General features: G+C 53.6%; 7 protein-coding genes across 7 annotated transcripts in view; 4 read left to right on the top strand and 3 right to left on the bottom strand.

The window, feature by feature from the left end:
* UMAG_15036 (uncharacterized protein) overlaps nt 1-1,205 on the bottom strand; it is a gene marked incomplete at both ends in the record, with an annotated part of 1,975 nt that extends 770 nt beyond the window's left edge. The window contains one exon of the mRNA XM_011389205.1: nt 3-1,205. Coding sequence (XP_011387507.1) covers nt 3-1,205 — 1,203 coding nt within the window. The remainder of the gene's footprint in view (nt 1-2) is intronic.
* Nucleotides 1,206-7,892: 6,687 nt separating this feature from the next.
* On the bottom strand, nt 7,893-11,565 carry UMAG_11855 (uncharacterized protein; the record flags this gene model as incomplete). Its single annotated transcript, XM_011389164.1, has 2 exons — nt 7,893-11,449; nt 11,547-11,565. 2 exons carry the CDS (start codon nt 11,563-11,565, stop codon nt 7,893-7,895), a joined length of 3,576 nt encoding a protein of 1,191 aa, XP_011387466.1.
* A 2,274-nt stretch (nt 11,566-13,839) lies between these two features.
* Nucleotides 13,840-15,951, top strand: UMAG_01252 (putative 60S ribosome biogenesis nucleolar G-protein; the record flags this gene model as incomplete). The annotated part of the gene is made up of 1 exon (XM_011388882.1): nt 13,840-15,951. The coding sequence occupies one exon, from the start codon at nt 13,840-13,842 to the stop codon at nt 15,949-15,951; it is 2,112 nt and encodes a 703-aa protein (XP_011387184.1).
* Nucleotides 15,952-16,931: 980 nt separating this feature from the next.
* UMAG_01251 (uncharacterized protein) lies at nt 16,932-18,830 on the top strand (the record flags this gene model as incomplete). The annotated part of the gene is made up of 1 exon (XM_011388881.1): nt 16,932-18,830. The coding sequence occupies one exon, from the start codon at nt 16,932-16,934 to the stop codon at nt 18,828-18,830; it is 1,899 nt and encodes a 632-aa protein (XP_011387183.1).
* A 1,162-nt stretch (nt 18,831-19,992) lies between these two features.
* On the top strand, nt 19,993-21,651 carry UMAG_01250 (putative delta-1-pyrroline-5-carboxylate dehydrogenase; the record flags this gene model as incomplete). Its single annotated transcript, XM_011388880.1, has 1 exon — nt 19,993-21,651. The coding sequence occupies one exon, from the start codon at nt 19,993-19,995 to the stop codon at nt 21,649-21,651; it is 1,659 nt and encodes a 552-aa protein (XP_011387182.1).
* An 820-nt stretch (nt 21,652-22,471) lies between these two features.
* UMAG_01249 (putative U6 snRNA-associated Sm-like protein) lies at nt 22,472-23,212 on the bottom strand (the record flags this gene model as incomplete). The annotated part of the gene is made up of 3 exons (XM_011388879.1): nt 22,472-22,549; nt 22,820-22,915; nt 23,054-23,212. The coding sequence occupies 3 exons, from the start codon at nt 23,210-23,212 to the stop codon at nt 22,472-22,474; spliced, it is 333 nt and encodes a 110-aa protein (XP_011387181.1).
* A 493-nt stretch (nt 23,213-23,705) lies between these two features.
* Nucleotides 23,706-24,419, top strand: part of UMAG_15035 (mitochondrial 54S ribosomal protein uL5m) — a gene marked incomplete at both ends in the record, with an annotated part of 1,175 nt that continues 461 nt past the window's right edge. The window contains one exon of the mRNA XM_011389204.1: nt 23,706-24,380. Coding sequence (XP_011387506.1) covers nt 23,706-24,380 — 675 coding nt within the window. The remainder of the gene's footprint in view (nt 24,381-24,419) is intronic.

Raw genomic sequence — 24,419 nt, 5'->3', positions numbered from 1 at the left:
GAGCCGGGAAAGGCGACACCATTCAATCCACTAGCGTCGCGTGCATAAGGCGCCGGGGGAGCTGGATCACGATAGCGTGGGTCGTACGAGACGGCACCGTGGGGCAAGGACAGACGATGCTGCTTGACCATCTGCGACGACCAGTAGTCTGCTGGCGCGTCGTAGTGGCCAGGCACGCCATCCATGCCGACACCGGGCAGGCTGGATTCGCGCTTGACGCGAGTGTCGTCCATCGATGTAGGCGACGCGCTGCCTTCTTCGCCATCGAGCCCGCCGCCGCGCAAGGAATCACGTCGGCTGCGTGGCATACCCACCATTCTCTCGATCGTCTCGCCCTTCTTGCGGCCGTGCTGGTCCTTGACTTCGTGAACCACGGCGATGGCGGTGCCGTCTTCGAGCGCTCGTCGGCCAAGCTCGGCCTTGGCTTCAGCCTCGGCATCGGCGGCGTCAAGGTCGAGGTGGTCAAGTTCGAGCTGGGCGGCAGCATCGCGAGCCTGGGCGGATTGGGAAGCGCGTCCCTTGGGATGCAAGATGTGGGTTCGGTAGTGTTGCAGGCTGTTGTCCTGGCGTGAGAAGCGCGCCTTGCATCCGGGAAACGTGCAACGGTAAGGTTTTTGACCCGTGTGGATGCGATTGTGACGAGCAGCATGACCGCTGGTGGAGAAGGTTTTATCACAACCGGGGTGCTGGCAGGGGTAGCGCTTCTTGCCGCCGACGGTGATGGCACCAGAGCCGCCGTCCTTGGCGGTTCGCTTGGCCATGCTTGCGTCGCCGTAGGGCATAGCGCGGTCAAAGGGGTATGTGCTGTCGGAGCTGCTACTCGAGGAGCGCCGACTGTAGTCGTTGGGATCGAGGTAAGCACCCGATCTATCCCACTGGCCTGGAGGGAACACGCCCGTAGCTGAAGGAGGCAAAGGCTCTCCGTGTCGCGGAGTGAAACTGTTAGGCTCGGTGGAGATGTGATTGCCGCGAAGCACCTTGTGCGCTTGCAATCCGCGATGGGGTTCGGCGAATCCGGCAGGCACTTCGATGCGCGGCAGTCGGATGGGGTCGGCGTGGGCTGAAGACTTGGGTTTGGAAGACCTGGTATCGTACGAGCCGAGGTCTAGCGAGGTGGGTGGAGAAGTAGAGGCAGTGGAACGGTCGCCACTGCGTAAAAGAGATTCTGATGAGGACGAGATAGAGTCGTAGGCAGAATGGGACATACTTGGGTGAGGATAATGCCGAGAATGGTGATGATAGTTGTACGGAGGATCCGAGAACGAATTTGTTTGCTCGGTCTTGTACGGTGGTGGAGCACGGTCGTTGAGCAAAGAAACGACGCCTCCAGCAGATGGCAGGGAGAAAGGTGGCATAAAGGAGCGATGGATCGCGGAAGAGGGTGAGAGAGGAACGAGGTTGGCAAGCAACAACGGGAGGCGAATGCGACAGCTTTCAAGCAAGGCTGTACACAACTACACCAAGTGCGGGGACCTGTCTTCTCACAAAGCAGAAATGCTGAGAGAACGTGTATCTGACAGAAGTCGCACAACGAAACGATAAGCTCGGTGCTGAATGAGAAATCAGAGTCGTTTACACGATTCTGAATCTAGAAAAAGTTGGAGAGAGATCGGATCGAAAGCAGCGATCTCTGGCGGTAATTTTGATGAGGAAAAGGCGATCGTCTAAAGGAGCATAGAGGAGGACGGGTGTTGCGGGCGAGAGTTGATTTCGCTCGATGGTGTAACAGATGTCTGCCGCAAATGCTGTCGGATACGCGTCAAGGTTGGTGGCTATGAGCTTGCTTGGAGTGTTGTTAATCTTGGTGTTGCGTCTGTAAAGCTGTATACTGGTTTGAGTTGAACGTGGTGTCGGCGAAGACGGTCCAGATCAAGATGATGGTGATGAGCAAGGCAAGGGAGGTCCGAGCTCAAGGCGAGAACGAGTGGACAAGCTATTGGGCGGTAAGAGCAGCGGCTTGTCTTGTCAACGTGAGGCAGATGGAGACCAGGCAAGCAGGGGGAAAACCTGGGTGTTTTGTGCGGCACACAGACTTGGCGGCGGAGAATGGAAGCTGGTGAGGATGACGAGAGAGACCGAATGCGTGGCAGACAGAAGTGGGTCGAGGACGGGCACGACTGTGTATCAAGGTCGGCGACTTGAAGTGAAACAGGAGGCAGGCGTGGTGAGACGTTGACGACTCGAAGCGAAGCGAAGCAGGAGGGAATGGTGGAAGGTGGCAGGAAAGAAGGCGTAGTGTTGCGTCAAGATGCCGATGGTCGATCGTGCCGAGGAGAGAATGAGGTCACACTGGGATGGATAAGAGCGAGACGATAATTGGGGAGAGAGGGGTGTACAAGGTGATAACCAACGTGGCTTCTCGCGAAGACAAGACGGCCAAGCTGACTGGGACGTGGGAATTATGAGTAGGATTGGAGGATTGGCGAGAGAATGACGAAAGGGACGGGAGAAGACGATGACGACGGCGAGAGTGTTTGCTGAGACCGAGAGGGAAAGAGAGGGTCAAAAGGGTCCAGCGTGGCCGAAGAGGAGGGGGTCAAATTCTCTTCTCAGCCACGAGTGGAAGCAGGGTTGTGTGGAAGCGGATGTCTGACGATGACGGCAGACACAATTGCTAGTGGCCCAATTGGGAATTGAAGGAGACAGGAAGAAGGAAGGGAGCGCGATCTGTATGGCAAGGCGAGGCTCGCATCCGGATGGGCCCTACCAAAAGTAAAGGGAAGAAAGAGAAGAAGAAGAGGGAGAAGAAGAAGAGGAAGAAGGAGAAGGAAATATGGGTGATGCAGCAGGCAGACCCTTGGAAAGCAACGATGCGGATCGGAGAGGACCCAGGCTGAGGGTGGGAGCAAGATTGAGGAAGCTGGGCCCAATGAGAGAGAGGGAGGACGAGGGTGTTGAGGGAGCGATGATGTTGCTATGATGACAGCCAGCGACACGCGAAGGATGCCAACAGGCGGCCTGACGGAAAGAGGGAGAAAAAGAAAGAAACCAGGGGAAAAGCCACAGGCGAGAGAGAGAGGGAGGGGGGGTCGACGTCGACGGCGACGATGATGAAGGAATGACGATGATGCCGACAATGATGAGGATGGTTGATGTAGCCAACCAGGCGTCTGACCAGAGCCAATTGAGCGTAGGTTGGAGTTTGGCAGACAGAACACGCGAAGAAATGGGAAGCAGCCTTGCGAGCAAACTCTTGACTGGCAATCCAATACCATTTGTCGAAGCGAGACAGTGTCAGGGTTCATCATCGTCAGCCAAAACTTCCAAGCGCGGAAGAGAAAAATTAACGTTAAAAAGAGCAAAATAGACGACGGGAGAGGATCTGGCAGAGAAACGCGACTCAGCAGTGGGAGAGTCGACTACTTTGACGCAGAGCAGACGCAAAGCAGACGCAGACGCAAACGCAAACGCAAACGCAGACCAAGGCAGGGTTCGCTGCGTCGCACGATTTACGTTGCGGACGATTGGCGATTCGTTTGATCGCAGTTGCTGATTGACAGCACGATCGGAGGCTCCCGAAAAACCCTCTGTGTCCGGAATTGTGCATGTTTTACCTCTCCGTCCGCTCCGCCCGCTGCCCTGCAAACTTTTTTCTTGCAGAAGAGCCGCCTCTATGACTGTGTAGTTGGAGAAGCGAGAAATCAAAAGTTGAGAGTGCCCAATCGCTGGCGGCGCTCAAACATTCAACGCAGGGGCATTGTACCTTGTAGTCGGCATGCATGCCAGAGCGCAATCTATCGACCAAGTTCCCAGCCTAGCATGCACTTTGCTCGCCCAGTTGCTCATCAGTTTCCGAGAGCCAGCCAATGAGCGATTCAGATCCTAATCACCAATGGCAGAAGCCCATTCACAATGCGACTTGCTTCTTCCATGCCAGCAACAGCACCTTGGCCTTGTTTCTAGCTCGAACCACACGCCGTCCAGTGTAGGCGCAACCTAGCTCGACCTGTGTCGATTTTGGACCGTGATCTCAGCTTGGATCTCAAGAGTACAGATAGAGGAAGACTACCTGCAACGGCAGACCGGACAAGGAAATCAATCGTGAATTCGAATCTCTGGAAGTGGTGTGTGCCAGGGCAGCGGTCTCAGCTTGCTGCAGGGTCAAAAGCCTAAACGTCTCTCTCATCTGACTTGCAGGGTCTTAAACCCCTTTGAGCGGGGGCAAACACAGCGGATGATTGGCGGTGCTGCAGGGACAAAAGAGCAGCCACCGCAGTCACTCGAACGGTCTATACAGTACCTTTGTTTAAAGTGCAACTTTTCTTCTCTTCTAACTTAGCTCTTTTTTTGCCTGTTCATTTTTTCTTCTTGATTTCTTGCGACCAGAAATACTCTATTCTGATTGGGCCGCAGCGAAAACCAAAGAAAGAAACCACACACACACACACCGCACACACGCCTGCGGTAACTGTTGTTCGTGGAGCGGGCGCGTGGACGAGCAATCGTAAATCTGAGACGGGCAACAGCTAACAGGGTCCATACGCTAGAGCAGTCAAAGTTTAGCTGGGCCTTGTTCTGCTTGCCTGGTGAGTCACTTCGGTTGTGAGGATCCAATTAGATCGAGCGACTAGCTTGGTGTACCGCATTGACGTCCTTGCTGCAACGATGGTACAGCTCTTCACTTTCGGCTCATCAGCTTCAGTGAGGTTGGAGTTCAGTGGCCTTGACTACACACGTGAGCATCAGTATGGCAAGCGACACAAAAAGGGAGGGCAGAGCGTATGGGATCATCGAAATCAAACAATGCCAGCGTCGTGTGGATGTGCTTTCGACTGTAAGCTGCAAGGCGGTCGAGGTCGACTGCAAGGACGGACGCTTTGCGAGATTTCACATTCCGCTCCGACCGCACTTGATTGCACTGCTGATCTTAGAGACCAGACCATGGCTATGCCAATAGAGTATGCTGAAATTCAACAGATAGACAGCCGCTGAAGCCGATGTTCGGGTCTCCAAACCATCTCGCATCTCATTCCAGTCCAGCTCTTCCTAGCCATGGACTTGCAATTCGTGAACAGACCGAACACAGCAAGAAGAAGACTGACTAGCGACGCATCAACCAAAGAAACCAAACGTCGTGGGGCTGAAGCCATCGCTAAATCCAAAAGAAAAAAATCCACTCAACAAAGCTTCGAATGAATTCGTCAAGCTTTGTTGCTGATTGAAATGTGAATGCTGTAAATCGCTTGCCCTGCGAACTCTGGTCTCCACCAAGTTACGTAAGTTACATCGACCATCAAGCCGTTCAAGACTTCGAGCATACGCCCATACGCTCCGCTCACTCGCGAGTGTCGATTCGCTTTTCTCGCAATCATGAAAGTTTCGCTCTCACCCTTTGTTCCTGCAGAGTTCAGAGTGAATGGGCGTTCACTTTTCGTCGGTACACGCAGCACTCGTGCACCGCATTTCCTCTCCGGGTTCATCTCCAAACCCTGAGTTGGACCCTGGCAAACTCAGCGTTCGTGGTTGTGCTGTGCCTGCAAAATCAAATCCGATCATGAAACCTATCAGTATCGTGAATCGTGAAATCGTGAATGGGGTCGCCAAGCTGTGCTAGCTTTTTCAGATGTAAAATTACGAATTACGCATGTTTGCCGCTCCACTCGACACTCTTGGCTGACTCCCGATTGGATTCAAATTTGGCCCATTTTGACATCATCTGGCATCGGGCATCGTTCTCGTCTGAGCGTTATTTTGCTATTGATGCTCGTTCTCAGAAATCGGCGTAGTTGGCTATTCAAGCTGCAGTCAGAGGTGATGGCGAGTTGGCCAGCCAGCCATGCTTCCTAGGCTCTGTAGACATTTCCTTGCCTTCGCGCGGAAGCAGTCAAGTCTGCGCCCATAGAGCTATAGAAAGCATTCTTCACCGGGCCAGTTCATGGTTGCCTTTCGACTGAGATGGACCGGCAGCGCAAATCTCAGCCGCGACTGTAGTGTGCATACAGCTTTTGGCCTACTTGCTGCGACGGGCAAAGAAGGCGAAGGACTCACAATAGCAGCACTCTATCTCTCTTGAAAGCTGAATCTGGGCCCGCACTGCTCTATGCACAATGGACGAATCCACTCCGCTCACCATGAAGCCAGCTCAGCTGATCGAACCACACCTGTTTCCGGAAAGCAGACCTGGATGTACCTGTTTTACTTGTGACTCTGGAGTTGGCATGACAAGACGGAGCACACGCAAACAGCCCAGACAAGGGTCCAGCATATCCATTTCAATTTCTAACGTAGTTTCTGCTCTTCGACGTCCCGTGCTGCGCGTAGGTTGACAATTTAAAGCTTAAGCTCGGCATGCGCCGATCGTTGCGTCTTGGAGCACCGCGATCGGACCCAGCAGTCGTGAGTAGCTCGCACCCACAAACGAAAATATTTAAATCGCCGGGTCACGGACAGACTCGCGAGTTATTGCTACGCCAGCTTTCAGAAAAGCTCTGTTTCGATGTCGCTGCTACTTGTGACTCTCTCATGTCTTTTGCTTTGTTCTGGTTGTCGACCGTGATGCATTCAATTCGGAAATGAACCAAGGATGCGTTTCAACTCGAACCGAGAGCATTCGTGATTGATTTTTTTCTGGATCATTCATGGCATCAACATTCAAAGCCAAGCCAAAGCCAATACGAGAGCAAACACAGGCCCGACCAAGGAATCACGAGTTACCTTGACCTTTCCTGTTCCTCGCTCGGCTCCAGTCTGCATAGCAACATTTGTCCATCTCGATCGCACACGCTTTCCCGATCTAACTCGTCGCGAGACATGTCCCAAGCATGGCCGCTACAGCGGACAGATTCGAAAATTCTGCATCGTCAAGCGTTGCATTCACGATGGTTGGTGTTTGACTGGATCGACGATGCACACGTACCTTGCATCGTTTTGCACCTTGCTCCATTACCTCGGGCTCATTGCAGATATATGTACAGTACTGTACCTACACATTCAGAGTCCGCGCACGCCCATCACGTGTTGCGCTTTCACTCCCACTTTGGCTCGAGTCCGTAAAGGTTGACGTGGTGAGCCTACCGCAACACTTGAACCCTAGCCTCTTTCATCAACGCGCGCAGACAGGCGTGTATAAAGCAATCATTCGTGATCAGTCTTGGCTCTGGTGTTGGCCAAGCGCCGCATGTCACATCAAGATGCCCAATGCGGCTCGCAACGATGCATGACTTGAACTTACGCTACACTGACCACGACGATCGGCCGCACACCCTGATTTCTTCTCTAACCGAGCACGACTGAGATGCGAACCCAACGACTGCAATCATGAATCTAACTTTGGCTCCGCTCCGCCATTGTTCCCTCTTTCGCTCGCACCTAGGCTCAAATTTTCTCGCCAGCGTACTAGCTTCACTCGATGCTGATGCTCAGCACAATCTTCGCATACCATCCCCATCCCCCCGGGCCTGTGTGTCGTTCGATCCTCAGCATCGAGTAATGCCTCCATCGCTGCGTCAACAGACCCTGCAGCCACAAAAGGGTCCTTCTGAAAATGACCACATCCGACAATTCGGTTGGTCCTTCGTGCTTGAGCCCAAATCCAACTTCATCCTTGAGATCTAACATAATCTTCGATTTTGCCACGTGCACGTAGCGAGTCTCGATTCGTGAATGTCGCTCCTCATATCCTTCATCGCACGCCCAAAAGGTACGGTACTGTACAGCTCGTCCACTTAGGCCATCCACTTGACCATCCACTTGACTCTTAACCATACTTTTCCTGATAGCACACACGCGACGCTGTTCTATCCAGAAAAGGTTGTTCGAACAAATTTGAATTAGTGACATTTGAAACAAGAGCCGAAACAGATTCGAGCGATGCAGTCGTCGAGCAAGAAAATGTACATCCAACCAGCAAATATATTATAGGCCTATCAAAGGAGCAAGGGGTTACGATTTGGTCAGATGCGCAACGGCTCGGCCTCCTTATCTTCCAAGTCGTAGTTGAGAGCGCCGCCGAAGATGCCGCCGAACAGCGGCGAGTGAAGCGGTGTTTTACAAGCCGACGACGGTAGAGCACCAGTCATGGATCCCGAGACGGACGAACCATGTTCGTGCTTGCTCTCGCCATCCAGCTGCGTTGCACTGCTGGTCATGAGCTCGGTCGAAGCAGCTTGTATCTCATTACGCCCGCCGTTCGTGTCGCTCACTTGGCTGTGAGGCTTGAGGTTCGAGCTTGGCTGAAGCAAGTCCTTGCCCACGCTGGCAGGCCCGCTTGGAGCAGGCGATCCTCGTGGCGTAGGCGTCGCGTCCGTGATGCGCATCCGTGGAAAGGCCGTGGCTGGCGACTCGCCTTCTTCAAGCGCCAAGCTACCCTCTGCCAAACTGGAAAGCTGCAGCGAAGGCGTTGTCGGAGCTGGCGCAGGCGAGCCCGAAGCTGCACGCTGCTCATCCGTCGCCTGTGGTGCCATAGCAGCCCCTACCTGCGCAGCGAGCATAGCAGCTCGCTTGGCACGCTTCTCCCTCTTCTCACGTCGCGTGATGCGTCCAGGACCGGCACTGTTGTTCGAGGCTACACTCGCAGCATCGCCACCAGCAGCGTTGCTGCCACCGAGACGCAAGTCCGCAATCTGGCTATACGTTGGCACATGAGGAGCACCAAACGTGCTTGAAGACGTTGATGGTGGTGGGATTTCGCCTCCACGAGTAGGAAACAGCACGGGAGAGATGACAAATGATCGTCGTCTGCCCGACGTGCTGTCACTCGGGCGCCCAGCCTCGTTGCCCTCGTCTTCTTGCGGTCGGCGCAACGGGCTGATCGAGAACATCTCCAGATGACGCCCCGCATTCGAGCTCGATCGGAATGGCGAGCTCGTGCGTCCGGCTCGGTTGCCAGCCTGCCCGTGTGAGCGTGTGAGCAAAAACGTGCCCAGTGGCTGTTGGTGCTGACGTTGCTGCTGAAATGCATTCTCCGAAGGCGTCGTCGCTTTCTGCGAGTCACGGAACGAACCCATGGGGATCTTGTTCCATCGTGTGAAGGCATTCAAGTTGAGTCCTGGAGCCGAAGAACTCTTGCGAGAAGAGCGTGTAGAGGGTCGACGACCGCCATCGACTCCATCGCCAATCTCGATCTCGGGCGACGGCGACTTGGAGCCTGTGCCACGCCAGATCATACTCGAGTCTACCACATCGTCAAGCTCCATAGGATCCACCTCGGCGATCGGCTCAGGCGATGATGGTGCCATCTCACTATATTCGTCGAGCGCTGAGGCAGCATCGTTTGCCGAAGAGAATCGGCGAAGACGCTTAGCAGAAAGGCCTTCGTCCTCCATCAGCGAGCTTCGGCGAGCCGCTCTGCGCTTTTTGGCAAGTCCCTTCTTCTCTAAGCTCCTTTTACCAGAAAAGGGCGATGGCGCTTTTCGAGATCCGTCAATGACGGCGCGGTGCACCGACTTGGCCGACGTAGGCATGAAGCGTCCCATTGGAGGTTTGGCAACGCTCGCGACGCGTTGCTGCTCGGGCGTCTTTGGCGCAGCCACCGAAGTGTCAAGTCGAGTCGTGCCGCTCCTATTGCTGCTGGCACCGGCGTCATCGTTACCGTTGACAGAACTAAGCTGAACGCCGGCTACCAGCGTGGCAGCTTCTTGAACCGTAACGCCCAGAGCTGAGGCGGCCGCCTTCAATGTTCCTTCAGGGTCGCGCGCAAGCTGTTCCGTCGAAATCGTGATGCCAATCTCGTTGGGAATCTGCTCATCAGATGATGCCCGCGAGTCTCTGGAACCGCTGCCCGACAACTTGCCATCGACGCTCGAATCCGAGATTGGTGTCATCGCCTGCGTTGAAAGCGGCAGCGATGGAGATGGTAGTGGGCTAGGAGCTGCAGGTGAGATACGACGAGAATTAGTGGCCATGGCTCTTGCGCGTCTTGCGTTGCGACCACCACGAGGGGCCACAGAGCCAACCAGGAGACGCGGGTAAGGCATATCTTCGTCCGGCAGCTCATCTGTGGTGTCGCCCTCGTCTTCGGGGGCTCGAAGCAAGCCGTCGGGAGCGCCAGAACCGGACCAAAGCCTGTTGCCGCCTCGATCAAACTCCCAGTCGGCACTGTCGTCGTCGCTGTCGTCAACGAACTCGAACTCGCCGTCAGAGCCAAAGACAGCTTCACCGTCGCCAGCACGTGCATAGATGAGTCGACCGTCTAGATCCTCGATGACGAGTAGAGGCATCTCCGGCTTGGCCTGGGGAGTGCCATCCGCGGCATCGCCAGCAGCAGCTGCGTTGGCATCTACGTCCGAGGGTGCGGTGCCGATATGTGCAATCAAGGGGGCATCGAGTAAGCCGCCCTCGAGGTCGCTGATGTCGTGGTCCTCGTCTGAATCAGTCGTGAACTCGTCATCGTCGTCCCCATTCTCATTTTGTGTATCTGCAACACCCATATCGCTGTCCGTGGATGTTTCGAAGAAGTCGGTGAAAGAGGGCTCAGAGGACGAGTTGAAAGCCTCTTGCTCCTCAAAGAGCTCATCCTCGTCGATAAGGGGCAAGCCGTACATGCGAAGAGTGTCAGGGGACATGGAGAGGAGATCGGCATCAGCATCAGCATCAGCATCCGCATCCGCACCGTCGTCATCGTCATCGTCATTGTTGTCGTCAGGGTCGTCTTCATCCTCGACGTCCGCCTCCGCCTCTTCGCCAGAAGCACTTTCACCATCGTAAAGGGAGCCACGACGTATTGCGATGGAGCGGGCTCGATGTTGCAGATCACTTTTGCTTGCTGAATTGCGCTCGCTGGCATGGCGACGGCGATCGGATGGATCGCGATGCTCAAGACGCGCTTTTGCTTTCGACTGCCTGTCGAGAGCATCTTGGATGATGAAGCGCTCTTCCTCTTCTTCGGTGTCGTCGCCGGATGCGCCACTACCAAGGAGGGACTCGCCATCGCCAGCCTCGGCGAGTTTGCGCTCCATCTCGGTATCCGAATCAGACGCCAGGTCATCGCTGTCGTTGTCGATACTTTTGGCCTTGCCCTTGTCGCGCCCAGAGTAAGAAGGGCCAGCGAGTTGGTCGTCCTGATCGGCGTTGTCGTCCGAAGGTACGTCTGTCAGATCAGAGTCGGTGTCGAGCTCTTCGAAGCGTTCCTTACGAACGCTTGCCTTTCGCTCTCCACGAATTCGCTCCTTTTTGGTGGAATAAACCTTGATAGGTTTTTTGCCCAATTGGGTTCTTGATGTCTTGCGAGATGACATGGCCAGGGTAGGTACGGGTAGTTTGATACCGGGAATGTGTTTGGAACCAAGATCGTCGTTGTCCTCGCCCGAGCTGGAGAGGTTGTCGTCCGAATTAAAGAAAGGGCGGGGAGAACCGCCTACACTCGAAGCAGAGCGCGAAGAAGGAGGACCGGCTTTGTAGGAGCCGCTTCGATGATAAGGGCTGGTACGAGTGGGAGTGGTTTGCAGTTTAGCCTGCAGGCTCTTTCGATGGCTCAAGAGGTGGACAGAGTCGACTCTTCGAACGGAACGTGCTGGAGTGATGGGAGAGCCAAGAGGGTATGTCGAGTACATGTTGGTTAGTCTAGGTTCGAAACGAGACAAAGAGTACGAAAGGGAGACGCTATCCCATGGGACACTGAGCCACCATGAGATTAGGGCTACTGGTTGGCGCTGGAGGGCATGACTTACAAAGATCTCCACTGAGTTGTCGAGACATGAATTAGGTGGTGACACGAGCTATACGACGCTCGCGAGCTTGTTGAGAGTTGAGCGGATGTTGTGGAGATCGAACGGACGCGATATGAAGCGTGGATACGGTCGGGTTGGCTCGAAAAGATGGGTCGAGACCGCGCGCTAACGCGCTATGTGGTAAGTTGGTGTTGAGAGCTGTATGCGGCGTTTACAGTGCACCAGCTAGGTGCGATTGAGGTGGGGAAAGGCTTGTATTGTGGTAAAAGAAGCCAAAAGTATGCGAAGAGTTTGGAAGAAGCGGGAGGGAGCGGTGGGCAGCACTGAACATGTTCTGTACAGTCGAATGATCAGGTGGACGGTCCACTCTCTAGCGCTTGCTCGACTCTGGACTGATCAAGAGGCGATAAGTTGAAAAGAGCAGACAAAGCTCCCAAGCTCGTAATAATGGTGTCGAACGATGAGCTTTGCTTACGCCTAGAGTGGGCTCGAGAGACTGCAGATTCGTTGTACGATACGCTGGATAGCAGCGGCAGAGTGCAAAGCACTAAGTGATGTTGAGTCGGGCGAGCGCTGCTTTCGAGCTGAAGTATTGAAAGTATTCAGAGAATGTGATGTTGGAGAGCAATCGATGTAGTATGTGTGTGTTGGAAGACGATGTGGGTTGAGACAATGGAAGGTGAAGAAGCAAGAATTGTGAAATGGATGGCTGACAGCGTTGGATGTGATACTCCTAAACTGCACTTTGGGGAGGGTTTTTTTTTTTTTTTTTTTTTTTTTTTTTTTGGCTCAGTTCGTCGAGACAACCTCTTTTTTTTTTTTTTTCCTTGTCTCTGGATGGTAGCAAAATCGGCGAAGGCGGCTTCTTTCCAATTTGGAAATTTTTGGCTTCAGCTCGAGAGTCAGTGTCAAGAGGGCTGAGCTACCCTGAGAGATAACCCTGATGTTGAAAATGGCGCTAAATTATCAAAATTCGGGAAAGTGATGGACAAATCACGAATCGTGAATCACGAATGGTGTGTGCGTAACCATCAGCAAAAATTTCGCAACTTCACAGCACGTTGATAAATTCATAACTTTTAGGAAGAACTCGCCTCGTGTCGTGTCTCCTAAAACTTTGCAAATAACTTAAGTTAAGGAAGGGTTCAAGTCCGAGCAGGCCACCCTGTACAATTACAACTACGAAAGATTGAAAGAATGAAATTAACAACAAAGACACAACGTGCAATAAGTTGGCAAGAGGAGAGCACCCGAGTCTGTCTCGACTCCACCGGTAACAAACCACTTTGTCTCCGCATCTCGTTGAATTATCTCGACATGCACCGTCCTGACCGCAGGTGCGATGGGGCCTTCCTTCCTTCCTGACTCATTCGGAGCGTCAGACCTTGGCCCACCTGTAAACCGTTTTATTTAGGAAGAGTTCAGGGCAAAGTCGAGAACAACAGCGGTTCTTCAAGGTCGTGGCAGCGAGGAACACGTCTGATGGCACAGAAATGATGCTCAGGCGACGCGCCGGGTGGCGTAAAGCAGAGACGCATCTAGATAAGCAGCAGAATCGCACGAGAAACACTAGCCCCTTCGTCACGATTTCAAACCAGAGCAACGGAGCTACGAGCAACGACGTGAGCTGCCTGTCCCATTGTTAAGTCGGAAATACGCGTCTCCGAATCCCGGATTTGGGCTCAACCTCAAGAATTTTTCTCTTTGCTGGATTTCGAGCTGAACTGCAGGGTTCCACACTCTGAGCCCCAAATTTTCTCCAATTTTTTTTTTTTGAAAAAAAAAAACAGGCAGCCGCTCCAGTACACTCAAAACACATCGCTTCTGTTGCTCCTTCCTGTAACTTAGCTGGAAATTTTTCTTTCCTACTCTCAGTCAAGGCAAGCAGTTATTGAACTCTCAGTTTGGTCGATTCTCACTGTCAACTCTCCTCTCCCTCATCACGCTGATCATCTTGTTCCCCTTGAAGCTTGGAGATCGAAGGGAAGCCGACGACAAGTCACTATCCCCAACGTAACTATCTGGACAAACCCGATCGACAAGCACCTATTGTCAAGAACAACTTATCTGGTCTGCGCAGCTCTTCTCTGCGATTGAGCCGACTTTCATAGCCTGTCGCCACCCGATTAGAGATAGCCTGTAGTTGCTTTCAACGTTTCCTCTATCACAAATCATCAGGCATTCCTTCGTGTCCTTTCACAGCCGATCATATACCCACATAACCTAGCGAAAGATGGCGACGATCAAGACCCCCATCGCTCCGGTTCCGACCGCGAACGACTTCCTCGATATTGTTCTCTCCAAGACACAACGAAAGACGCCCACCGTCGTTCATCCAGGATGGAAAATCACACGTATCCGCTCCTTCTACATGCGCAAGGTCATGTTCACCAAGGATGCTTTTGCAGAGAAGCTTGACGCCATTCTCAAAGAGTTTCCCATCATGGATAACCTGCATCCCTTTGTCTCGTCGCTCCTCAACGTCCTCTATGACAAGAACCACTACAAACTTGCGCTCGGTCAGCTCAACACTGCCAAGCACCTCATTGAGCAGGTCTCCAAGGACTACATTCGCCTTATCAAATTTGGCGACTCGCTCTATCGATGCAAGCAGCTCAAGCGTGCAGCGCTTGGTCGTATGGCCACCATCATGAAGCGTCAGAAGGATCCTCTTGCCTACCTCGAGCAGGTCCGCCAGCACATGTCGCGTCTTCCTCCCATTGATCCCAGTACGCGTACCCTCCTCATCTGTGGTTATCCCAACGTTGGCAAATCGAGTTTCATCAATAAGGTCACCCGATCCGACGTTGATGTCAAGCCCTACGCTTTTACCACCAAGTCGCTCTTTGTCGGTCACATGGACTACAAGTACCTCCGATGGCAGGTCATCGATACTCCGGGAATCCTTGACCACCCTCTAGAGGAGATGAACACCATCGAGATGCAGTCCATCACCGCACTCGCACATCTTCGTGCCGCCGTCCTGTACTTTATGGATCTCTCCGAGCAGTGCGGCTACACCGTCGAGGCTCAGGTGCAGCTCTTCAACAGCATCAAACCTCTGTTTGCCAACAAGCCTTGCGTTCTTGCCATCAACAAGACCGATGCTAAGCGCCTTTCCGATCTCGAGCCCGAGCGCGCCGCTTTAGTCCAAAGCATCATCGACGAGTCGGACGGCAAGGTCAAACTTGCCGAGCTGAGCACATACACCGACGAGGGTGTCATGGAAACCAGAAATCTCGCCTGCGATGTGCTACTCGCATCGCGTGTAGAGACCAAGATGAAGGGCAGCAAGATCAACACTGTTCTCAACCGACTTCACGTTGCTCAGCCCAAGTCGCGCGATGACGTCGAGCGCTCTGCTTACATTCCCGAGGCCATCGCCAACGGTTCGATCAAGAAGTTCGACCGTAAAGATCCTGAACGTCGCAAGACACTGCGGGACGAACAGGAGGAGAACGGCGGTGCCGGTGTTTTCAACATCGACATTAAGCGCGACTACATGCTTGCCAACGACGAGTGGAAATACGACCACATTCCCGAAATCTACGAGGGCAAGAACATTGCCGACTTTGTCGACCCCGATATCCTCGACAAACTCGACGCTCTCGAGCGCGAGGAGGAGAAACTCGAAGCCGAAGGTTTCTACGCCGACAGTGGCGATGAGGAATCCATCGTTGACGAAGAGGAGGAGGCAATTCGCACTGCGGCTGCAGCCATTCGCGAGCGCCAGCAAAAGGCCAAGCTCGCCGCACAGGACCGTAGCATGGTCAAGAACCAGGCACGCGTGCCGCGCAAGTTCCAGGAACGCACCTTGTCCCAGATGGCCGAGCGAATGCGCGAGATTGGTGTCGACCCAAGCAGCGTCACTGCTCGTGCTGAAATGCTCGCCAAGGCCAAGGGCCTCACCGGCAAGCGCAAGCGATCCGGTGCCGATGATGACGACGATGAAAATATGGACGAGGATGACCAAGACGCTGACGAGGCTGCCTGGGAGGATGACGAAGACATGGACACTGAGGAGGCCGACACTAGTGCCTCGAGAAAAGCGCGCAAGAGCAACGTGGGTGGACGTCTACTTTCGTCGACCCAGGCGCCTGTCAATCGTTCCGGTGGCCACGTTAGCGCGCGCGCAGGGCCAGCGCGTGTCTCGGCATCCGATCGACAGCTCGCCGGTCTCAAGAACTCGGAGCAGCTCGAAAAGGCAAGGAAGCTGCGCGAGCTGGCGCTTCGACCAGGAAACTGGCATGCAAAGGCCGGAGAGTCGGATCGTGTTATCAAGGAGAAGAAGCCCAAGTGGCTCTTTGCGGGCAAGCGTGGCAAGGGTACTTCGAGGTCGCGTTAAAGATGTCTCACCATCCTCACTCTTTCTCTTGTCCGTCTGGCACATGCGTTCTCTTTTTGCATCTTGTCTCCGTACTCTATCTCTCTTTTCTCATTGTAGTCTCGTTCTATTGCCTCAATGCATACTTAGAAGTCTTCGTAGTGGCTGTTGTGGCTGCAATCTTGGAGCTTGCAATCTAAGGAGGAGAATGAGATGCGAAGCAACCGTGATCCATGAACCACAGGAACACGGAACACTCACGACTGCTGTTGAGACAGCGGGGCTATCGTTGCAGCTCGTCCTTGAACGGGGCTGTGCTGCGGAAAAAAAATCAAATCACTAAGTTAAAAATCTTTGGTGCAGGCGAACCTTGACAGCGTGGCCTAAGGCTGTGCAGTGCTGCACCTTAATCTTGAGTTCGGCGAGCGATGCCCTTCGACCACGCGGGCAGGCTGACCGACTGTGACGTTGGGGTGCTTATCCTCGGACCAGAGCAATATCTTCATGTTCAGCCGGTACAAATGTCAAGTTGCACAGCATGGAAACGCCACCATGTTGCACATTCGTGATTCGTGATTCGTGATTCGTGATTCGTGATTCGTGATTGCGTGTTGCATGTTGCACACTGGGTCGGCGACTTTGTTAAGCTTAGCAAAGCGGCCGCTTGAAGCGTGAAGGCATGAGGGGGTCAACCCCACGTTCAGCCGCAAACTGACTGAGTTATGAAGCTTCAGCTCAACTACCGACACGATTCGTGATTGACATATGAGATCAATTCGTGATTCACCCCGCTTGACTCTCAGCTTCATGGCTAAGGCTGTACCAAGAGCTTTTTTTCCTACCTAGCTCCAGGAAGCACTCTCTTTCGTGCTCTACCACCAAGCCCTCCAGCAAAGTCAGCCAAATCAGAGGCAGCTACGCCGCTGCTCAACTTTGCTACAGCACGCATACTCCCGCCACTGGAATCTCGACCTGCGTCCGTATCTCTCAACCAGTCCACCATGGCCTCATACACTTCCCACTTGTACCATGAGAGCGGATGCAGCTATCTTGCCAAGCCAAAAAACATCGGCAACTCCAGCTCAACAGAAAGCCTCAGCAAACAAACCCCTGGCACTCGACCGCAAGTCCAACTCGAGCTCGATTCAGTGGCACTTGCCGGCGAGGCAGCCTTTTCCGGATTGTTTCCGTGGGTCAAACACGAATCGGATGTCAATGAGGGCCAGAGGCCAGCAATGCTGGAAAGGAACACTCTGGCACGGGATACACAAATCAGAACTGCATTGAAGAAGGATCAAGGTGTTGCATCATTTGAGTATCGAGACGCTCCACATCTCACGCAGGTCCCTCTGCTGACGCCCCGCACGGTCATATATGATCATTCAACGTCGAATGCAGACTCACAAAGCGCAAATTCGCTCAGTTCGGCGCTTTCAAACCAAATTCAGAAGCTCCACGAAGAGGCACATCTAGCACTACGAGATACAGAGACAGCAACCACATCTGATCACCATTCAGCTCTTGAACAGGATACGAAGGCTCGTTGGAAATCCAATGAGCATTTGCTGTTGTGGTCTACCAACACTCGGACACTCAACGTTTCGAATGAGGCTATAGCAAAGGTGGCGGAGGCTGAAGCCTCTCGTTCTCATGCGAGCAACGTTATGCCGCCACTACCAACGCTCCAAGGTGGGCCATTGTCACATGTCGTATATGGCGAAGCTGTACCGACAGGGCTGCCGAGGTCGCCAGTCCCAGCTCGAAATGCAGGCACAGCCAAGGAGGACTGGTGTGCAGAAGACGAAGTACTGGACTTTTACGATGAAGCTCATCTGCCAGGCTATCAAGTGTGGACACGCGGTGCTACAAGGTCCAGCGTTATGGCAATTCGTGTACCACGCCAGATGATGGGATGGAAGGCGGTCCTAATGTATGCCAGTGGACGTGACGGTGCGATGCCACGGTTAGAGCGAGATCTGTCGAATAAAGCACGTCGGTCCAGCAAAGTACTGGGCAAGCAAGGATGGGAGGTAAGGCAAGAAGCGCTCAAAAACAGCTACGACTTTCGACGAGGCTCCAGTATCTTGGCCACCATGCATGCCGGACATCGACTGTTCAAGCATGACTGGCACATCATTGTCAAGGACGGTTCCAAGTACGTATGGAGGATGGACAAGCACGAATTGGCATTGTATCACGAAGACGAAGGCGATTTTGTCAAAGTTGGGGAGTTTTGCAAAGCGGTGCCTCCCTCAAGGATGAATGTCGAGCTTGACACGGGTACTGTTGCTGGATGTCTGCCTGACTCGACAAAGCGAATAGGCTCGTTTCGGTTCCATACACGGCGGTCAAAATTTGGTGCAAGTACGCTACAGAACGGCGCTATCTTTGACGTCAGCCTTGCTGTGGCCAGCCTAGTGGCGTTGTTCGGGGCCAGAGGAGGGTTCGTCCATGTGTCGGCTGCTTTTGAACCCTCTTCGGACCCAATGCGTAACGTACTCGAACAGCAGAGGCAGTCGGCACCAGACCGGGAGCAGATGATGTTGGCATTGCCGCGTCCCGGCTTTGCCCGAGACACTGAATCAGTGCTATCTGACACCACTGATGAAGATGCGGATGCGCCGACGTACGACAACAGACGCCCTCATTCTACCGGACAGTCAAGCCAGCAGAGTCCATCACTACAGCCAACCTACCTTAGACCGCAACAAGCGGACAGAGAGGCCGATCATTCCCGCTCCAACAAAGGCCGCAAGAGGTTCTCATCGTTCTTTGGCAAAAACAGCCCTCCAGTGGTGCAAAGCGAGGAAGCCCGGCATTCGACGGACGATCGGCCAGTAACGACATCACAGCAAATAGCGAGGCAGTATCGGACTCGAAGCGTAATGCTTTGCAGCTGACGCAGTCAGATGATGATCATTCCTAGAATCAAAGTGCCTATGCGTGGAAGACGTTGGGTTTTGGGGCACACAACACATTGCGCGGGGCGGGCTCTGGCTATACATTCGGCATGTTAGAGATAACGTTGATGTCTTCTCTCTGCACTGCCACGACTCAAGACTCACGCGACTCACGACTACGAACGTTGCACGCTGAACTGTCCCGTAGAGCGCGGCAACTTGACCGGAAGGTCACGGGCTTCGGAAGCCGGTGTTAGACCAGATTTTGTCCGATTCGTGGTTCACGATTCGTGATTTGGCTCGCTCGCACGTGGCAATCGTAGCAGTTTGACTACGCAGGTTCGTCCTCACTTTGGTCCCGATGAGGTTGCATCTTTCGTCCTTTGAACCTGACACAGAAGAACAACGGCGATTCGTGATTGCCTGATAAGCCCATTCTTGGAAGAACAATTAGGTATCGGGGAAGCCAGACGCTGAGTCGCCTGCGGTGTTTTCTCGGTGCAGCAAAGGACTTGCTACAACTGGAGGAAATATCAGTCGTGAGCAGGCTCAGCTTGTGGCTATTTCGTCTGGAAATTATGGCGAAGACATTCAAGGCTCACGATTCGTGATTTCATTCGAGCGATAGCGCGGAGTGGCTTGCGAGCAAAGCGAACGAGAAGAGGAAATTTTCGATGCTTGCTCTTGATCGACTCGAGAGTTGAGCCGCGTGTGGCCCGAAGAAGATTAAAAGGGGAACAAACAGTCGCGAATGTGTTGATTTCTCATACAGTAAGTTAGTTAGTCATGAGTCACGAGTGATTTTAGAGGGTCTGCTGACCGTGCTGTGACAACTCACAACTCGTGACTGGCGCAACCGCTCAAACGCAAGTCACTCGGTGGCTGACAGCAATTCACCCGACTCGGTTTACGCCCTGTCGTCACAAAGATAGGCAGACCTGCTCTGCTTTCTCATTCGTTTGTGGCGAGATTAGTTAAAAAGGTCCTTGTTCTCATCCCCCTCTTCTCGCCGTCCAGCCACCATTTCCTGTTTCGTCTCTCAGTTCCAGCCCCTTGTCCCGTTCTCGCTTCTTCTTTGATCCTTCCTCTTTCATAAAGTCCATCGCGTTGACTCCTTCTACCTCTAGCTTCTCACGCACACGGTCCCATACACAACCAAAAAATGGCTTCTGTACCTCAAGCGCCCCAATTTGGGCTTTTCTCATTGCCTCCCATCAAGAACGAGCCCATGCGCAACTATGAGCCCAAGAGCGAAGACCGCATCAAGCTCCAGCAGGCTGTCGATGAGATGATTGCCGCCGGTCCTTTCGAGGTCCCTGTGGTCATTAATGGCGAAAAGATCAAGACAGGCAAGGTTGCCCAGCAGCCCAACCCTTCCAACCACTCGCACATTCTCTGCAACTACCACGAAGCCGACGAGGCGCTCGTAGAGAAGGCTATCGAAGGATCGCTCAAGGCCAAGACCGCTTGGGAGAACATGCCCTGGAACGACCGTGCCGCCATCTTTCTCAAGGCAGCCGATCTCATCGCTTCTAAGTACCGCTACAAAGTGCTCGCTGCTACCATGCTCGGTCAGGGCAAGAACGTCTGGCAAGCCGAGATCGACGCTGCTGCCGAAATTTGCGATTTCTACCGCTTCAGCGCAAAGTACATCCAGGAGCTCTACTCGTCGCAGCCTCCCGAGTGCTCGCCCAACACCTGGAACCGCACCGAGTACCGCCCTCTCGAAGGTTTCGTGCTTGCTGTCTCCCCCTTCAACTTCCTCGCGATCGCCGCTGGTAACTTAATCTGCGCTCCTGCCATGACCGGTAACGTCGTGGTCTGGAAGCCGTCCCCCATGTCAATTTACTCCAACTACGTTGCCTACGAGATCCTTCGTGAGGCCGGTCTTCCCGATGGTGTCATCCAGTTTGTCCCCGGTCCCGCTCCAGAGATTGTCGGTGCTGCCATCAACCACCGCGAATTCGCAGGACTCCACTTCACTGGCTCCACTCACGTCTTCCGTCAGCTCTGGAAGCAGATCGGCAACAACCTCGACAAGTACCGGGGCTACCCCCGCATTGTCGGCGAGACCGGTGGTAAAAACTTCCACATGGTCCACAAGTCGGCCAACGTCGATGCTGCCGTCACCCAGTCGATCCGTGCTGCTTTCGAGTACCAGGGTCAGAAGTGTTCGGCGCTTTCGCGTCTCTATGTGCCCAAGTCCATGTGGCAGGGCGAGTTCAAGCAAAAGCTGCTCGACCAGATCGCTCAGATCTCGGTCGGCCCCGTCCAAGAGTTCAAGCACTTTATGGGCCCCGTCATCGCCAAGCACTCGTTTGAGAAGATCATGGGCTTGATCGAGGCTGCCAAGAAGGAGGGTGGCGAGGTCCTCTGTGGCGGTCAGGGTGACGACTCCAAAGGTTGGTACATTCAGCCCACCGTTATTGAAACCAAGGATCCCAAGTCGGTCACCATGGTCAACGAGATCTTTGGCCCCGTCATCACTGTCTATGCTTATCCCGATGACGAGTTTGAAAAGACCTGCGAGTTGATCGACACCACCACCGAATATGCTCTCACGGGCTCCATCTTCTCGGCTGACCGATATGCACTGATCCGCGCTAGCAACCTGCTCCGCAACGCCTCGGGCATGATGTACTTCAACGATAAGTGCACCGGTGCCGTTGTCGGTCAGCAGCCCTTTGGCGGTGCTCGTGCCTCGGGTACAAACGACAAGGCCGGCTCCATCTCGATCTTCTACCGATTTGTTTCGGCCCGCACCATCAAGGAGACCACCATCGACCCCACCACCCACATCTACCTCAGCAACCTTGAGTGATTCACTCGTAGTGCCAGGTGTCCCAGCATGCGATGGTATCGGGGATTCTGATGATGGTGGCTCTTCTGAGGCGCAATTTATACCCGACGTCCGGACTATTTTCAACAAACTAGTCCGTTCGTCCTCTTTTTGCTCTCTCTATCCCTCACACCCTGCCCTCTGCCAGCTTCAAGCTGGGCATCTCTGACGAGTTTACACCCGTCGTCTCTTTTCGTCTCTCTGCATTTGCATCGTCGCATCTTCTCGTCTCTCTGTACTACTGCATTTCTCGTTGCGCGTAGGGCCGCACTTAACACAGCCCCGTATTTGTATACCTCCCTCTCTTTCGCCTCTGTACTAGCGCGGGGGGCCGCTCTTAACACAGCCCCCACAGTTTCGGCAGCAGTTTAGCATAGTCACCGTTTTATACCTGGATTTGATGTAGCGCGGCGAGGCGCTCTTAACACTCCTCGCATCCACCCACGACCATTTTTGTACTCTTAGACATATTCTCTCGTCATCAAATCTATGGTTTCGAAACCCAACTCTTTTGCAGTGAATGTGTGAGCAGGTTGAGGAAACGGTTGCGAGTTCAAAGGTCTCGGCGGATGAGAGAGATCGGGTGATGAAGTCACGAGTCCTAGCTCTGTCTGTTAAGCACATGGAATATGAGTTGTCTGATCATGAAGCAAGGCTGTTTTTGACATGACCGATCTGGACGAGCAGAAAGCTTGGACGGCAGAAAAGCTGAAGAAAGGCAATGGTGTAGGTGAAAAAGATAGAAGTACAGTATGTCGATGAATCGATGCTCGAAAGTCGAAGGCTTGCTGATGCACTCGTGCTAGGTGCTGGAAGGAGGCGAGACGAGAATGACGCTATCTCCACGGACAAAGAGCATTTCGCTTTGACGTTTAACCACCTATCGAGTCGAGTGCGAGTGGAACGTGCAAGAGCAAGTGAGAGCAAAAGGACGAAGCGAGCATGGCACAATATGCGATCGTAGTGTCCCGTCAGAACGAGGTGTGCAAACCGATCGAAAACGTAGAAATCACAACGGGTCAGTAAGACTCAATGTGTCTCAGAAGCGGAGCCGTAATGACAACAAGCAAATACAGCACGATACAGGCCTACGTCCCGATCACTCGCGGCACGTACCCCGTGAGTGCATGGCTTGGCTTGGGATACTTACTCGAACAGTCTCAGACCCACTTTCGTCGTTGACATCAACAACGTAGATGGTCTCCTCCACATCACCCAGGATCAAGTTCATGTGTCCATCGTATGCCTGTCGAACAAACAAACAGCACATATTCTATGTCAGCAATCATTTGACCTTCCACTTTTCAAGCTTGCTTCTCCGATCTATCCTCCATTCGAACAAGGCGAATCGAGAACATAAGTCGACAAGGGGCGGACAACTTACATGCAATGTGCCACGCAGTTCACGGTCGCCCCTCAACTTGACGTAGACACGTTCTGAAATGGACAGACGGATAAGATCGAATGGTTCTGTTACCGAGCCGAGGGGTGATGGTCCCGTACTGGCGGCCGCCGCTGGGGATGATCGTTCGACTTGCGCCATTGTGTGATACTGTGATGTATTCTCGAGGCCCACAGTTCGATCTGTTTACGATTTGCGGTGCGGCAGCCCGTGTCGAAGAGGTTTGCGCGGTCAAATGCAATGCTGCTGACCAGATGCTCGTGTGTTTGACAAAGTCGATCGAGGAGCGATGCAAAGGCCACGGTTGTCAAGTGTATATTTGGACCAAGGCTGTTCTGGAGGTATGACAGATCGTGGACAAGGCATGAGCTTTGTGTGCTAACATAATTCGTACGTAATCGTAGATGTCAGATCGTGTTTTTCGAAACGACCCGCGTGTGAGCTCAGGCTTAGGCTGACAGGCAAGATCGGGGTTGGTCGACTTTTTCTTCTTCCAACATTCGTGAATGTGATTCGTGATTCGTGATTTTTGTGTCATCGATGCAAGCTTGTGAGCTGAGAAGAAACCACTCAAAGTCAACCTCCAGTCAGGAGTTGACCATCTCCCCGACACCATACATCCTTTATCCCCGTCATGAACACCTCGACAACGGTGACAACGACGGTCAACATGCTTCGTCAAGCTGGTGTGCGCTCCACTCGAGCATTTCGAGCTTCGACATCGTCTCTGGCTGGTGCTTCGGCTGGCTCGTCGCGCATGCTCAACACCGCTGCCAAATCACCGCGTACCACACTTCGCCCGCATCCCGTCGTGATTGGACCAACACAGCTCAACCGCTACCAGGAGCACTACCGCACCACTTTGGCTTCAGACCTGCTGTACATGACCTACGATCCCGCTGTCAACCTCGATGCCTCGATTCCTGCTTCTAGCGACGCCTCTCCGAGCACACCCTCGAACCCGGCTTCTTCCGGTGACATGCTCGACCGACAACGATCATGGAACCCTGAAGATCCATACACAGTCAACCGACCGCAGCGACCCGCGCGTGGTAACCGACGACTCTCCCCGCTTACCAAACCTCTGTCGCTTACCAACACGCTCAACGAGATTCCCAAGCTCGATAGGATCATCCTCACATGTTTCAGCAAAGAAGCCATCGCCAACAAGCACGCACTTGTTCCGCTTATCGCCCAGATGCGCGCCATCACGGGCTTGAGCGTCCAAGCTCGCTATCAGACCCTTCCGTTGCTGTCACTGGCTCTTCCACGCCAACTCGACCAGGGGACACATCGAGATCATTCGAGCTAAATCCGGCGTCGCTTCGTTTCAACTTCGTCCTGGCAT

Source organism: Mycosarcoma maydis, chromosome 2 (genome assembly GCF_000328475.2).
Source record: "Mycosarcoma maydis chromosome 2, whole genome shotgun sequence".
NCBI lineage: Eukaryota > Fungi > Basidiomycota > Ustilaginomycetes > Ustilaginales > Mycosarcoma > Mycosarcoma maydis.
Note: the sequence above shows the minus strand (reverse complement) of the source record. Positions and strands in the feature narration are given on the sequence as shown.